The following is a 12653-nucleotide window of genomic DNA, read 5'->3' as shown; positions in this document are numbered from 1 at the left end:
TATCAGTTGTAATCAGAGAATAACCTGGCTAATCCCTGGAAAACACAGGTACTGCCTACACAGGCAGGCAAAGCTTAACTTGAGGTGCTGGTGGCCAGCAGCACTGGCAGCATGCAAAACCCCATGGGCAGGAGTGGTCTTTTCTCATGCTCAGCACTACGTGATGCCTGCCCATGATAAACACTCATTAGGAAGACGCAATTCTGTCTTTCTTCTCCTTTTCAAAGCCGGCAACCGTACGGCATAAATTTCCCAAGTACGTCTGAACCCTTGCCATGCCCATCCCAGGCTCTGCCACCACTGCCAGCCCGGCCCGGCCCTTCCTTTGCTTCCTAAAGGCAAATAAGACAGATGAAAGGGGACTCAGCGTTCACCTTTTCATTTACGCAAGGTGCTTCTGTGGAAGGCTGGTGGGCTGCAGACTGCATGCAGCGATTTAGTAAATTCATTTTTACTCAAGTCATCTTTAATAAAAACATCTCAGGTCTTTATGTGGGCACCGAGGCAGTAATGTAAGTGCTCATTATTACATTTCTTTTGTACTTCAGTTAAAAATTACCTTCCTTCTACACTGCATAATCATCAGCCAGAGCAGCCAGCCAGCCCAGCCTTTCTGCATGCCCTGGGTCTGGCAGCACTTCTAACCCCACAGCTGAGGCACGTGCAATGCTGTTCCCAGGCTGCCCCACCAGAAGCAAAATGTTTTAATAATCCCACTGGCGCAGCCCCAGCAGCCTGGCCTCGGCACCGCCAGGGTCCTTGGCCGGTGACACAGCCACCAGTACAGAGCGTAGAGCTTGATGGACCTCCATGGGACATGGGCAGCTGTGGCCGGCGGTGTGAGCTGGAAACAGAGACACTTGGGGACGGGCAGAAGTGCTGGCACTCAGGCTGGCTGGCTCAGGCTTGCTCCTGCTGCCTGCAACCCTCTGTGCATCCTGGGGGAGGTGAGGTTTGGGGGTAGCCTGAAGAGCAAAGATCTATGCATTTTGACTGGGATGTTTTTCCCATACGTTGCTCTTTTTTCCCCACACTATTTCCCACTTCCAGACAGAAGCACTCCGGGGACAGTCACTGCAGATATCTTCTGCCCCCTCTGTGGGAGCTCCCAAAGAAATGCCCAAGTTGCCCTCATTCTTGCAACTGCTACACTTCTGGGCACTTCATAAACACTAAGGAATTACTTCTGTCTGCTGACGCCAGCAGCACAGCAAGGATCGCCTTGAGCAGAGCAATGCTGAAGGAGATACAGACTGGGTGATCCAAGCAGAGACATCAGAGTCTCAGCTAGTCTTAACTACCTACTCCTGATTGCCGTGTTTCTCAGCCCACTCTTACGGCTCTGCTGCGCCCACCTGACTGAGATGGGCTTCATATGGTTTTACCTGAACACGATAACTGCTTCCCCTAAAAGACATTTACGAGTGGACTAATCACATGCTGTGAAAAGGGCCACAGAGGAAGAGATGTTGTCACAAGAGCTGTACAGGGGTGATTTGGCACCTGTGTCTGCATGCCAAGAGTGCAGAGAGCGTGGAGGAGAGGGGCATGCTGCTGCAAAGTCCAATAAACCTGTTGATTTGCAGCCCACTCCCATATGATGCAGCAGCTACCACGGCATGTAGAATGAGCATGTCTCACAGCTGGGCCTTTTTTTTTCAACTCAGCTCTTTGACAGCAGTGCTCAAGCTGGAGTGCAATGCTGTCACGAGACAGCAAGCACCTCCTGTGCATCCCCAAATCTCCCGCTGCTCCTTTGAAGTGCGTTAACTGAGTGTCCAGCACTGCCAGCTATTTGGAGAGTGGCTGTGTCTTTGCGACTTCTTGCAAAACCATTGCATAAGATGAAGCAAAGTCTGCTGTCCTTCTAGCACACTGTAATCATTGACTTGTGTCAAAAGGGCTGGCTTCCCTCCCAACTTCTTCTGCCTTGGAGCCAAACCACTGTTCCAGTTTTTGATGCAAATCCTGAGAATTATTTAGCAGCAGCAGCTCTTTTTCAAAAGCCAACGACACCCGTGCATTTTTGCCTAAAGGAAACATTGTTCTTTCTGGACAACTTTTCCTCCATTTTCCTCTAAGGCAGCACTGGGAGATCTCAGGACTGTGTCTCTAAAATATTCATGTGACAGCTATTCATTATTCATGTAGGCTCATAATGCTCGATTCAGCGGTACTGCCAGCCTCAGCCTGACAAGCAGACCCATTAAGAAACCCTGCCACAGCACCCCTGCAAGAACACCAAGACAATTTTGCTCTGTGCACAACTGCAGCTGCTCGAACCCCCTTCTTTCCAGCCGTACTCAGAAGCATGCTGACACCGAAGGAAAAGGGGAGCCTGCTCCACAAGCTCCCCCATCTTTTGGTGAAGGTCTCAGTCCCCTCTAAGAAGAGCTGCACCCTGGGGAGGCTCTGAAGCAGGGCTGCCTGGCTAAGGCTGAGCCCTGAGAAGGCACAGACCCTGCCGGGGCCCTCGGGCGAGTTTTTTAGACTCTGCTTCTTCCACCAGCTCTATGAAGATAAAATCGCTTCCCTGCCTGGCCGGGTGGGGGAAGGTTAATTAGAGAGAGCTGCCTGCCTCTTTGAAGGTGCAAAGCGCTGAGCAGGGAGCCGGCAGGGGATTTCTCCAGCTCCCCATGTGCCGGCTCTGCCTGGGCAGGCTCATCCCTGCTGCCCGCTGCTGCCTGCAGCAGCTCCCCCTCCACACAGGCACTGATGGCCCTGTGGTGGCAGCTCCCAGGATAGGGTGTCGAGCAGAGAATGCCACCCCAACACCATCTCCCTGTCCCTTGCCTGGCAGCATGGCAGGCAGAAAGGTGGCTGGCACAGCCCCACTGGCCTGGTGAGCCCCGCCAAGGGTGCCATGACCCCCAGGGGAGGGATATGCACCCCTGGCTGCTGGCTGCCCTTCTAATTATAGCTATGGGTGCAGGAAACACCGGGGCCGCCTGTGCAGGAAGCAGGGTGTGCCGCCCTTGGTGACTGAAAAACAACGGTGGCAGAGGTGTGCCACCACTGCCATAGCCCTGCTGAGCAGCACAGCCCCGGCCCCAGGGCTGCCCCTGGGCTGCAGCACCCCAAGCTGCACTGGCATCACCCTGGGTGCACCCAGGGTCATCACCGCGTGGACCCCCTGCAGTCCTCACACTGTCCCAGCATCACCTGTGCCCCCAGCCTCAACCCCCAAGCCCTGCCAGGGCAGGGTGGCCAGCAGGACTAGGGGCTGCTTCCCTCTGGAGAGGCAGGAGGGCAGCAGGGGCGCATGAGGCATCCATTAAGAGCTGTTAAGGACCCTTGTCCCCAAGCAGGAGACGCTGTCCCCTGCCCCACCAACTTGTCTTGCAAGATGCAGGCAGCCATCTGCAGCCACTGCCAGGGAGACCCAGACAGCTGGCAGGGCTGGGGCCATGGAGCCCCACCTGTCCCCATCAATGGCCCACAGGGCCTGGGTGCCACTCAGCCTTTCCGTTTCATGGAAAATCCTGACAGTTCAGCATTTCCTTTGTCCTGGTTTGGTACAAAGAGTTGAAACTTTGACATTTAGCAAAGTTACAGAGCCTCTGAAGTACTGTGTTTTGGAAAATACTGAAATGCCGGTTTGAAACGTTTCGCTTTGACTGTGTCACTTCGACTGCTGTGGCACAAGCTCTGTTGCTATCTGAAAGCCTGAGATGTCTTCATACACTGACAAAATCAATACAATCCCATTAAGTATTTTGGTCTCGTCATACCAACTTTTCCCAGCACCTTTTCTCGTTACTCTCCCCAACCAGAGACCTGCATCAGCTCCAGCTCCAGCTGCTGGGCACAACAGTCACCCCCACAGCAGGGCTGCTCTCTCTGCAGGGTTTCACCCTCTCCCATGGGGCAGGCCCCTGCATCTCCCCACACTGCAGCAGGGCATCCTGCAGGGGCAGCCGGGCACCCCCCTCCAGCAGGGGTGGTGGGCAGCTGCCCGCCTGCCTGCGCCCCAGCAGGGCAGTGCACACCCCACAGCCTACGGGCTCCCGGTGGGGTGCAACCGCGGGCTCCAGCACAGACCGGAGCAGCTAGGGGAGGAGGAGGATGGAGCAAGGCAGTGAGGAGGGGTCTGCCAAGGGCCAAGTGCAGCGCTCACTGCGCTGCCAGCACTCGGCAGGCTGGGCCGCGGGGAGAGATGGTATCTTACAGACTTTCCCATGCCTCGTACAGGCTTTCCAGGTGCATGCACACAGGCAGGTGATGCTCGGTAGCTGCTGGGGCATTGCATAAATGGAGAGCAGGCTGCTGTGCTTCCCCCAGGCTACAGGACCGTGCAGATAAGCCCCCAGTGTGCCTGTCCTACACAGCACGGGTGCTGCTGGCCTCACGGGCAGGGAGGGAGCCTTGTGTTCACTGGGAACCAGGCAGCATGCCTGGCCCCCACAGGGCAGACCCCCCTCTCATTGTGCCTCAGCTTCTCCTGGCAGTGAAATACAGACATCCAATGCCACAGGAATAGCCTCAAGCAGTTAAGCAGGTGCCCCAAGCTTAACTGGGCTGCTCCCTGCTGACAGACTTCACACAAACACTGCAGCCCAGCATGGGACTAGGAGGGGTCAGCATTTTGCCTGGGAATCGCCATCACAAGCCACCAGGATTTGCAGTGTGCTCTTCTGTTGCTGAAGTGCGTGAACTGAACTTCAGAACTGAAGCAGCCACCACGCTGCAAGAAAGAGATGGTCCTGAAGCCCCTTAATGAAGCAGGGAAGTCTGTGACAGTTTGGCACACCAACTGGGGAGCAAGCGTGGTGAGGAACTGAGCTGAGACAGTTTCCATCCTTCAGCAAGGATGTAACCACAACGCACCTTCCCTGCAGCTTTACTTCCAGGCTGGCCTGGAGGCAGATATGTCAGCGGTGCTGCTGCTCCCTGGTCACCGCCTGGAGACCCCAGCGGGTCTCTGGGTGGCTGATAAGGTAACTTCTGCCCCAAGGAGGCAACGCAGAAATGGAAGCGCTGCTGACCTGGGGGCTGGAGATGGCAAGGGTGTCTGAGCTGCTCCTCACCTTATACACCGCTGGGGTAGCAGACAGCCCAAGGGCTGTTGGAGAGACACAGGGCTCAGCAGCCTGTGGGAGCTGTGCAGTGAAAATTTAAGGTCTTCTTTCCTGAACATGGGTCACTTTCATGGGGCTGGCAGACCCCGGCGTGGCTCTGCAAACAGCAATGTGGGAGTCATGATCAGAAGTGTCTGTGTCCCAGTGCCAGCCCCCTGGCATCAACCTCCCTCTGGAGGCAGCGCTGCAGGGAGGTGTGTGTGGGTCCTTGCCTGCTCCATCCCCCCTGGAGCAAACACCTGCCTGCAGAGCCACCAGCCCCAGCCCCAGGACAGCCTCCTCTGCCCACTGCTGGAGGCAGGCAGGGCTTTGGCAAGGCAACTCCCTCTCCCACGGAGAGGCTGCCGTGCCCACGCGTCTCGGAGGAGCAGCCGCGGTTGCTCTCAGCCTTGCAGCTCCCAGGCACTGTTCAGGGAGGTAGCAGCCACCACGCACGGGGCAGGTGTGGGTCTGGGGACACCAGCTGGGAGCTGCGGGCTCTCAGCACAGTGGTTCAGCAGGACACCTGGAGGGGAGAGGTAGCTCCGTGGGCACCGTGGGAGGGCCACACCATGTGCGGGTGTCACATGTTACCCTAAGCTGTTGGATTTATTTCATGTGCGCAGCAGCGGCATGTTTTCACCTTGCAAGACAAGAGGAGACAAAGGAAAAGCACACTGGGTGCTTTTGGAGGTGAAATGAATTACTGTACAATCCAAAGTCTGTCTCTCCCTGGATGGTCCCACAGGCTGGCAGGAGCTATCTGCAACGGGCTGCAGCATGGCACATAGTCCCCCTGCCCTCTGCAGTGACAGCACCACGGGGGTCTCAATGGGTGCCCAGCACTCAGCCTGCATCAGGCCAGGCAGGGCCGAAAGCAGCCCCTCCCCAGCTGCAGCGGGCTGCTGCCGGGCACTGCCGGCCGGGGCAGACCTCAGCCCCTCGCCTGCCCCCCTGCGCACTCCCAGCAGGACTGGGCCCAAGAGGCAGGGGGCTCGGCTCACTGAGCCCAAAGGGGCATCTCAGTGGGTGCTGGGCTTTACAGCAAGGGGCCTGGCCAGCTCGCCCCAGCCACGCAACAGCTCGTGTGCGCTGACCCATGCACGCCCGCCCCATGCAGCTCTCTGGCTGCATTTTTCCCATAGGAAAATGGGAGCATTAATGCATTCCCTTCTCAGGGCCAGTGACGGCCTTCCTAGTGCTGCGAAAGCGCTGCGCTGGAGCCGACGAAGACAGGAAATGCAGCGCGTTACAGCTCCACACCCACCAGCAGCCCCTGGAAGCCACAGGTGCGGGCAGGCGTCCCCTGGTACCCGCGGTGGCTGAGCGGCCTCAGGGGACGGCGCTGCCGCCGCTGCCCTCCAGTGAGGGGGGATTTTGACATGTAAGCAAACGGCCAAGTGTTTTTAGTAATTAGACGCATTGTGGTTACTTGCAGTTCCTGAGCAATCTGCTAGATGGCATAATGTAATAATAGTAACGGTAATAACGACACCCGGGTTTAATCGATCCAAACACTAGAAATGATTTGTCAAATAATTTAAGCAGGCGTTTACAGATTTTACCGCACGAGTACGTACGGCTCCCCTTTTGTCGAGGGTTTATTCAACCTCTGATGAAGCGCCATCCCCTGCGACCCCGGAATTTCAGTTCTTTCCGGCAGAGGCTATGATACATGGCACGGGAAGCTACAGCAGCGACACCGAGACCAACTTTCTCATTACGTCCGTGACTGTACTCGAGCAACCCCAGCAAGAAATTACAAGACAGCTTCTTGTTACCCGGTTGCTGCATATAAATAAAGGGTGAAGCATTACTCATACATAATAGCTTCTATGCGCCGCAGGCCCTTCGGCTCTCAGAGCCGGCCGAACCGAATCAAAGGGAGGATGATGTTGCAAGAGTGGGACGCCTCCACGGCACGCCCTGGCCGGGCAGGCTGCGGGGGCTTGGGCTCTCCCGGGGGGGGCTCCCGCATCGGCCCCGAAATTTTTATCAGTTTGGGAGGGTTCGAGCTGCCAGTGTGTCCCCCCCCCGCCCCCGGCTGCCCCCTCCGCTCTCCCCGCCCCTGCTGCATGCGAGCGCTGTGGCACCCCGGCGCCGCGCCTGGCGGTGGGGACGGCTCCCGCGTGAGCCCCCGGGGGCCGCGCCGTGGGGAGCCGGCGGGGCGGGGGGCGCACCGCGGCCCGGGCCCCGCTCCCCCGCGCCCCCGGCCGGGGCGGCAGCGGCCGGTGCCCCCGCTGGGGGCCGGAGCCAGCGAGGAGGGGGGCGGGCTGGCACCGCCCCCTGCCCGCCCCCTGCCCGCCCCACGGCGCGGCGGGGCCGGGGCCGGGGCGCCGCGGCGGGCGGCGCAGAGCGGCGGCGGCGGGCGGGCGGCGAGCAGCGCGCCGCCGGCTCGGCGGGCCGCGGGCAGCGGGCGCTCCGCCCTCGGTGCGCGGAGCCTCCCCTCTCCGCACCCGCGGAGCGCCGGCGCCCGCCTATATCTACGGCCGCGGCGGCCCGCCGCCCGCAAGGATGTGAGGCGGGCGGGCAGCCCAGCCGCCGCCGCCGTGGCATGCCCCCCCGCGCCCGGAGCCGTCGGCGCGGCGCCTAGCCGCGGCTCCGCGGGGCGATGCTGCCCTGGAAGCGGAGCAAGGTGGAGCTGGTGGCGGGCGAGGCGCGGCGGCAGAGCAAGCCCAAGGGGTACGCGGTGAGCGTGCACTACTCGGCGCTCACCTCGCTGGCCCGCGCCTGCCCCGAGAGCGCCCTGCACCGCGTGGGCAGCATGTTCCGCTCCAAGCGGCGGAAATTCCGCGTCACCAGCGAGGACCCCACGTACACCGTGCTCTACCTGGGCAACGCCACCACCATCCAGTCCAAGGGCGAGGGTTGCACCGACCTGGCCGTCTGCAAGATTTGGAGCAAGAGCGAGGCGGGCCGGCAGGGCACCAAGATGAAGCTGACCATCAGCGCGCAGGGCATCCGCATGGCCCACGCCGAGGACAAGGGGCTGCGCCGGCCTGGCCACCTCTACCTGCTGCACCGGGTCACCTACTGCGTGGCCGACCCGCGCCTGCCGCGCGTCTTCGCCTGGATCTACCGCCACGAGCTGAAGCACAAGGCGGTGATGCTGCGCTGCCACGCCGTGCTGGTCTCCAAGCCCGAGAAAGCGAAGGCCATGGCCCTGCTGCTCTACCAGACCTCGGCCACGGCGCTGGCCGAGTTCCGCCGGCTGAAGAAGCGGGACGACGCGCGGCACCAGCAGCAGCAGCTGGTGGGCGAGCAGAGCATCCCGCTGGTGCCGCTGCGCAAGCTGCTCAACGGGCAGTGCTGCTACAAGCCGCCGGTGGAGCGGAGCCGCAGCGCGCCCAAGCTGGGCTCCATCACGGAGGACCTGCTGGGCGAGGAGCAGGAGGAGCGGGCCATGCACTGCGACTGCGAGGACATCCTGGAGGCGCTGGGCGAGCCCGAGGGCGAGCTGCTGCGCGCCGGCGCCGGCCGCGGCGAGGGCCCGGAGCTGGGCCAGCTCCTCCGCGATCTGGGCGAGCTCAGCCTGGGCAACGACCTGCGCTCGCTGCGCGCCGACCTCCGCGTCCGCCGGCTGCTCTCCGGCGAGAGCACGGGCAGCGAGTCCTCCCTGGAGAGCAACGGCCCGGACGGCGCCGCCCCGCCCTGCAACGGCGCCGAGCAGCCGCCCCCCGGCGACCCCGAGACCGGCTGAGCGCTCGGCCGCGCCGGGGGGGCGCGGGGCCCGAACGGAGCCGCCGGGGCCCCGCCGGGATCGCACGGTCCCCTCCGGGAGCGCGCCGGGGCCCCGCCGGGATCGCACGGCCCCCCCGGGCGCCCTGGTTCCCTGCGCACCCACGCGTCCCGCAGCATCCCGGGGAGCGACCGCCCCTCCCGGTGCCGGTGGCGGCCGGAGCCGGGCCCCAGCCCACCGTGGTCCGAGGAGGGGAGGCGGCCGCCGGCTGTTTACCTCCGGCTCAGCCCTTGAAGATCTGCCAAATTCCTGGAATAGCTTTCCCCGGGGAGGGCAGCGGGAGGGAGGTGTGCGCCTTGTTTACAGTCAGAAATCTCACATCCGAGAGGGCCCCCCCCCCCAGCGCCGTATTCTCCATTAAAGTCACTCCATCGTGCTGTCGTGTCCGAGAGGTTTGCACTGTTGTGAAATTCTTTTTTTTTATTATTATTATTTTTAAGTTAGACCCTTTTTTTGGGCCCCGGTCCTGTTCCCAGTCTCAATGCTCTAGGTCTTTTGCTGTGCAAAAGAAGACTTTACTTGTGGCTGTTCACCTGTACATAGGGAAATGTATGCAAATACATTTTGTTATTTTTAAGAACACCACCATTGCGATCTCCTCTGTTTGCACATACGTGAAGAAAATAAAGATGACAGTAATTTAAAAGAAATGGGTCACTGTGGCGATTTGGCCTCTCTGTGTGTGCATTCCTGTAAGGAGATGGGGGGGGGGGGGGGAATTGGAGAGAGATCCCTTGGGATGCGGTGTAGCTGCAGGAGGGCACCGCACAGAAAGGCCCTTCCAAGCACTGAGCGTGATTCCTGAGCCAGCTGGAAATCTTATGCTGTAGGGAAATGCACCGGGCAATTAAGGTCTCCTGAGACGCAGGGGTGAGGTTTTCTTTCTGCAGTCTACCGATGGGCAGGAACGTGTGCGAAGCCTCGTGTCGAGGCTCTCCTGGCTGGGTCCTAGGCTCCAGGAACCTGGCTGCGCAGCTCGGAGGCTGCTGTGGGGCTCGCTGCCCCTTGCCTGGCAGCAAGCTTGTGGGTGCTGGCAGCACCGCGCAGCCCTCGCAGCGTTTGTATTTGGGTGCTGCCGCTGGTCCCGCTGCAGCTTACAGTGCCAGCCTGAGACACTTTCATAACCTCACCCAGGGTAAGCAGCGCAGTTGATTAGCCATGGGACTGCCGTGGTATTTTTAGCTGTAAATCTGTAAGTGGCAGGCTCCCAGGGCAGTAGAGATGTTCCGGTTTCATTTGTCCCCAAGTGGAGGTATCAATTAAGAGATAATTAATCTGGCATTTCTGATGTCTAAATGTTTTCCACTGTGCCTGTGCTGCAATTGGGTGAGTTGCAAGAATGTCAATGAAAAGCCCAACCAGCTGCTGGGGCAGGCCACGCTCCTTGTGCAAGGAGGCAGCCTCCAAACTTGTAAATACCTCATTAAAACAGATTGCAAAATCTTCCACCACACCGACAAGAAGCTTTTACCATTGCCTCAGTGAGTCAGTCTGAGGAGGGAGGATGGTTTGCACGGGAAAGAAAATGGTGAGAGGGGGGAGTCCCTTCAGGACGGGCACCCTCTTGTCCAGGTCACGCTCAGCCTGTGATGGGTAGCGAGATGCAGCAGGTGACAGTGGCTGCAGCTGGATTTCAGCACGCTTAGGCTGGCACTGCTCAGACACACCTCTCAAAAGAAAAAAGCCGGCCCTGCTGCTCTTTTTCTGGCCAGGCTCCCTTTGCCTTTCCCAGGGAGGGAAGGGGTAGGTGATGAGCGGGGGGAAGGGAGACACCAGGGAAAGCTTATCCCGCAGTGCTTTCCCCAGGGTGGGAGTTGCAAGGCTGCCTTGCCTGCAGCCGGGGGCCTTCAGTGCCCTGGAGATCACAAGTGCTCCAGGTCTGCGCCCAGGGCTCTGCCACTGCTTGCTCTCTCCTGGGGTGGAGGGAGCAGGTAGCGCCTGGAGCAGGGCAGTGATGCAGTACCCCGAGAGCGGGGCGCACTGGGGAGTTCACAGCCCGGTTTGAGCTAACCCCAGCTCCTGAATGACGAAGCGGTGCTTGCTTTGCATCCTCTGTGTGTGCCTAAGGGTGGTTAAAGGCATTAGCTCAGTCAGTGCCTTTCCTCTCTCCAGAAGGGCCATCGTGCCTGCAACAGTAAAGAAAGGTTTTTATCGCATGCCAGAACTGAAAGCCCAATTCCCTGAGCTGCACTAGCAGCAGCCAGGGCCTGAAGCATTTTCCCTTGAAGCCATTAGCAGGGCTACTGTGTAGTTTTCTTAGAGGCTTGTACAGATCATCAGCTGTAAATGTAGGGTCCACATCCCTTTGTACCTGGGATATTTTGGTACCAGGACCACGGGGGGTGGGGGGTGGGGGTGGGGTAGAAATCAGCTGCTGTGCCCTCCCTGTAGCAGCATGCATGGGCCTGCAAATGAGAACAAGTGCAGGTGAGGAGAAAAAAGCCATTATATTTTCTACACAGCAAGTCTGAAGGAGCATCTCCCTAGGAAAAGGAGAGGACAGTGAGACCTTCTCTGCAATAGGTTTGAGTAAAGGGCTGAGCTGCTAATGATTTTCCTTTGGAACAAGTAGCTTCTTGGCAAGCTGAAAAACCTGCTGCCGGCTGATGGGGAGGCAGCCCAGGAGAAACTCAGGGTTTTCGGGAAGGCCTCTGTGGGAGATGCAGGTTCTGCCGATCACTGTGAAACCATTCCTGTCCCAGGCACTGCTCCCATCAGTAGAGGACAAACTGTTCCATGGTCTCTGCTCAGCACTGGGGCTGATGCCAGCCCCTGTGCCAGGGCTGCTCGCCACAGATGAGGTGCAGTGTCCCACCGAGCAAGGCACAGCCCCTGCTCAGAGATGCACGTTGCCCCATTGATCAGGCTCCATCCATCAGCACTAAATCAGCTGTACGGCTGGGAATGGTGAATCAGCCCCGGGCGCAGCTGAGGTATGTGGGATGCACGAAGAGCAGCGCAGCCTCTGAAACTCTGCTCCCCACCAGCCAGCAGCCCCATCCCACCCCCGCTTTCCCAGGGATGGACCTGCAAAGGGAGAGCAAAGGCAATCTGATTGCTGGCCAGCTAGGCTTGGACTGTGTGGGTAGAAGTCAAATGTGGGAACAGATGTTTGCAGAATTAGAAGTTAAGCATTGCTATCTGCCCCCGGTACAGATCACTGCCCTGCTCACTGACATATCAGCAGGGGCTCGGTGGGCCATGCTCCCGCCTGGGCTCAGGCAGCCCTTGGAGGTTTCCAGCATGGCAAGGTTCAACACTGAGCTCCACACAGCTTTGACCTAGCAGACAGCATGTGATGAAACGGCCAGAAAGTACCCACAGCAAATGATACAACAGCAGGAAAGGCAATGATCCTGCTCTGCAGGCTTTGGCTGCTGCTCTGAATTCGGCACATGAGGCTGATGCTTTGGCAAGTCAACTTAGGTACTGCACCAGGTGCCTGAGATTTCCAGAACGTGTTACATCTAAACAGAGCATGTGGCTATTTCAGGCAACAACAATGATTCCCAGAACATGAAGAGATTAAGGGAAAAAGAGCACTTGTTGCTAACACTCTTTGTTAACTTTGTGTATTTGCTGGTGTACTACAGACTTGCTCCTGCACATAAGTGATAAGGCTAAGGGGGGCCACACAAATGTGGAAGTGTCTGCAGGATCCCATATGCAGCTTGTTTTTCTCTGCCCTTAGCATGCCCTTCTCCCATCCTCACATCCTCCTCATCCACAACAGGAAAAAATAATCGTCTTCAATGAGAAAAAATTATCCAGTGGTCAAGTGGAGTGAGCCAGGTCATGACATTACTTTTGTCCCAGACTGCAGTACTGATTTAGATCCTGAATTATTTGCAGTTCAG

At 58.9% G+C, this 12653-nt stretch overlaps 1 protein-coding gene across 1 annotated transcript; it reads left to right on the top strand.

The window, feature by feature from the left end:
* Window positions 1-7422: 7422 nt before the first annotated feature.
* Window positions 7423-9446, top strand: FAM43A (family with sequence similarity 43 member A). Its single transcript, XM_055817544.1, has one exon. The coding sequence runs from the start codon at window positions 7669-7671 to the stop codon at window positions 8755-8757; it is 1089 nt and encodes a 362-aa protein (XP_055673519.1). The 5' UTR covers window positions 7423-7668; the 3' UTR covers window positions 8758-9446.
* The last annotated feature ends 3207 nt before the right edge of the window (window positions 9447-12653 follow it).

This window comes from Falco peregrinus, chromosome 12 (assembly GCF_023634155.1).
Source record: "Falco peregrinus isolate bFalPer1 chromosome 12, bFalPer1.pri, whole genome shotgun sequence".
In the NCBI taxonomy this organism is placed as follows: Eukaryota; Metazoa; Chordata; class Aves; order Falconiformes; family Falconidae; genus Falco; species Falco peregrinus.
The sequence above is the reverse complement of the archived record's forward strand: the minus strand, read 5'-3'. Positions and strand labels throughout refer to the sequence as shown.

Coding starts and splice junctions, on each gene's coding strand:
- FAM43A (XM_055817544.1), top strand. CDS start 7,669: ATGCTGCCCTGGAAGCGGAGCAAGGTGGAGCTGGTGGCGGGCGAGGCG.